Source organism: Gossypium raimondii, chromosome 2, assembly GCF_025698545.1.
Source record: "Gossypium raimondii isolate GPD5lz chromosome 2, ASM2569854v1, whole genome shotgun sequence".
Classification (NCBI taxonomy): Eukaryota; Viridiplantae; Streptophyta; class Magnoliopsida; order Malvales; family Malvaceae; genus Gossypium; species Gossypium raimondii.
In genome coordinates, this window is record NC_068566.1 from 13217285 (window position 1) to 13220769 (window position 3485).

General features: G+C 30.3%; 1 protein-coding gene across 1 annotated transcript; it reads left to right on the top strand.

The window, feature by feature from the left end:
* Nucleotides 1-415: 415 nt before the first annotated feature.
* LOC105787172 (transcription repressor OFP14) lies at nt 416-1409 on the top strand. The gene has a single exon (XM_012613610.2). The coding sequence runs from the start codon at nt 436-438 to the stop codon at nt 1279-1281; it is 846 nt and encodes a 281-aa protein (XP_012469064.1). The 5' UTR covers nt 416-435; the 3' UTR covers nt 1282-1409.
* The last annotated feature ends 2076 nt before the right edge of the window (nt 1410-3485 follow it).

The window sequence follows — 3485 nt, forward strand, 5'->3', positions numbered from 1 at the left end:
TAGTTATCTAACATGATGAATGTTACCTTTTGAATAGTTTACCGAAATTCTATTATCTTTTGAGAGAGAAAAAAGAAAAGAAAAGAGATGTTTTACCTAATTTTTCATACGCATTTCAATCCATGAAACTGTAAATTTAATGCTTTGTAATGAATGGTGAAAATATTGCATAATCTGTGAGATTCCTTTCCAAATTGATGCAAAATCTTCATTACATAATATCCTCATTATTATTTTGTAAGTGGGAACAAAACATATATTATTTATTCTCTTGATTTCTACTTGCCGTATAAGTTACCTAAATTACAACATTTTATTTCCATAAATAAATATATGTCAGTAAATGCCCTATTTCTTACCACATCCCCATGAAAACTATTACATTTATAAGCCGAATGCTTCATTAGCTGCGTACTGTTAACCCCCCCAAAAAAAATGTCAAAGAAGCTTCAAAAATCTCTTCAGGATTACCTTTCCAAGATCAAGAAACCCTCTCCAAATACTCACTTCCTTTTAAACTCGTTCTCTTCCAACAAATGGATTCGAAAAGGCTGCAAAAACCCCCAAACCCTTTCATTTGCTGTTCATCAAGATGGCGAAGCTGCCACACTTTCTGATGTTGATCGTTTTCTCTTTGAGAATTTCAAGTCTTTGTATATAAATGATGATGATGATGATGAAGAGATTAAAGATGATGATGGTGATGGTGAAGTGAAAAGCCCTGGTGGGATTTGTTTTGAATCCCCAAGGTTTATTGATCCGCCCCCGTACCTCTCAGGGTCCAACAGGTTCTTCGTTGCTACTGGGTTTTCGAGTTCGCTCATCGAGGAGGCTCGTAACAGCGGTGTAACTAGCAACACCTTCATGTCAATGTCGGAGGATGCCGGTTCCTCCTCCACCTCCACCTCTAACACTAGTAGTACTACTGCAAATGAATCCAACGTCTATGGTGGCGGCAGCGATAACGTCAAGTCTCAAAGCATCTATAATGAATGCATAGCGGTGTTAAGGTGTTCGCCGAACCCGTACGACGATTTCCGACGTTCCATGCAAGAAATGGTGGAAGCAAGGTTGAAACATGGTTCGAAAATCGATTGGGATTTCATGGAAGAGCTGTTGTTTTGTTACCTAAATTTGAACGACAAGAAGTCTTACAAATTCGTCTTAAGTGCATTCGTGGATCTGGTCGTCGATTTGCGTCAAAATGACGGCAAGATGTCTCGGAATTCTAATGTTAAATATAAGAGATCGAGGAGAACGAGGCACAATAATGTAGCCTAAGGATTGGGTTTTTTATTATTATTTAAAAAAGAGTTGGTTTTTGGGGTTGTAAAGATGTGAAACTGTTTAATGTTAATGTTATTTTGGATTTGAGTTTTTTTATTTAATGAATTTTTTTAATAATTTCATCATAGTTTTTTATTATATTCTTTTACATAATGTTTAGGATTATTCATAGTTCCTTTCCAACCTATAAATAGGCATTTAAACTTACATCCTTTTGTATTAACAACAATATTCATACTAATCGAACTGAGACTCAATCAACAAATTTGTGTTATTGTTGATACAAAATGATGTTTTTATAATTAAAAAGGAATAGGTAGGGCATGACTTTCTTTGTTTATACTTTAGTTTAATGGCATCTATAAAGAAGAGAAGGGATGATATGAAATTATGATTTTACGTCATCTTTATTCATTTTAAATAGGAGAATGACAAATCAAATTTTTTCTCTTGAATTTTAGCTATTTTTTCCCTGAAAAAAAATCAAATCCAACTAAAAAAGCTGAAAATTTGGAAGAAGAACCTGATTTATCATTATCTATTGGACATGGATAAAGATGTAGAATTATAGTTTTATGCAATCCCTCCTCGTCTGAGGAAAAGTTAAAAACTATCTTTTTTTTTTAAAAAATGCAAATGTAGTATATAGTAATTTTATATTAAATAGTAGTTTCGTATGGAGTGCCCGAATGCACCATTGAAAATATAGTTTCAGATTTAAAAAAATGATATATGTATATAGTAAAATTAAATATTTTAGTATTAATTAATAATATTAATAATTAACTTTTATTAAATTAATTTTGTCCGTGGCTCTTAATTCTTATGATCAGGAATCAATTTTGACAAAATATATAATATATATTTGTTTTCTTACTCATGAGATAAATGAGTTGATTGTATATATAAATTAAGATGTATTAAATTACTTTTAGGTATTATATAATTTTTATAAATTTTATGAGGAAAATGTATTTTTATCAGACATGTAGCACTATTCTAGTAGTGGATGTAGAGAATCTTCGAGAAAATTGAAAAATGAGCTAATTAAAGAAATTCTTATGAAAATACAGTGATTTTAAATTTGAGAATTTATGAAAAAATTTAAGAAATGAAAATGATCAAATAAAAATTTTGAAAAGTTCAAGACTAAAATATAAATTTGGCTAAAATGGGAAAAGTGAAGTATTAGTGATGAACTGACATAAGTATAAGTTAGAATATGTAGTGGTACGATGAAAATCACTTTTAGAACTAAATTGAAAAGATTAAAAAGTACCGTGATTAAATTATAAATTTTCTATTTTGCTGAGTAATGGGTAAAAATATAGTTTTCACTATTTATGGATTCATTTTAAAAGGTTATATGTGAATTATGATTTTGGTTTGGTTTGGATAAGTGCTTATTATTGAGAAAAAATTGTGCTAAGTAGCAAAAACAGGTAAAATAGTAATTTCGTCATAATTTCACATTTTGCTTGTTTTTTTTGATAGTACAACGAAAATTTATTTGCACCAATTTCTTAAAACCTTGGGCCTGAAATATTGTATATGGACTTTAGGCCCACAAAAGAAAAATGAAATTGAAGAAGCAACCCATCAGCTAGTGCAACCAGCTACTCCCCATCTTCTATGGAGTCTCCTTCCTTTCTTACATTTCTTAAGCCTTTTCTGAAATCCCTTTAAAAAGTTCAATACCCACTTTGAGATCTTTTCTAAAATACTTGGAAAATCACCTCTTACTCTCATTTTCACAATTAGACTCTCAAATTTTAGTCTAAGATTTCTTGATTTTTGAGAGAGAAAATGGAAGCTTGAGATAGAAAGCTTCATAAAGGTTAGTAATGATGTTTTCTACTTATCTAAGCCTAGTACCTGAGAATTTTTGTTTGAAAAAACTTTGAAAGCTTACATATTATATTTTAGTTATTTTCATGAGTATGAAAAAATGTAGTAATTGTGAGAAATGGATTTCCGAGCAAATTTGAAGGTGGAATCAAGGTTATGGAGGCGTGATTAATCCAAAGGGTAAGTACCTTGGATACTCTTATTTATCTTATGTTAAAGTTTCTGTAATAAATATGGTGTAATTATAAAATGAATACATGTAAACTCTATGGCTTAAAAGACATGAAATAAGTCAATAATGTGTTATTTTGAAATTAGTCATGAAATGCTAAGTTAACTAAATATATGGT

Coding starts and splice junctions, on each gene's coding strand:
- LOC105787172 (XM_012613610.2), top strand. CDS start 436: ATGTCAAAGAAGCTTCAAAAATCTCTTCAGGATTACCTTTCCAAGATC.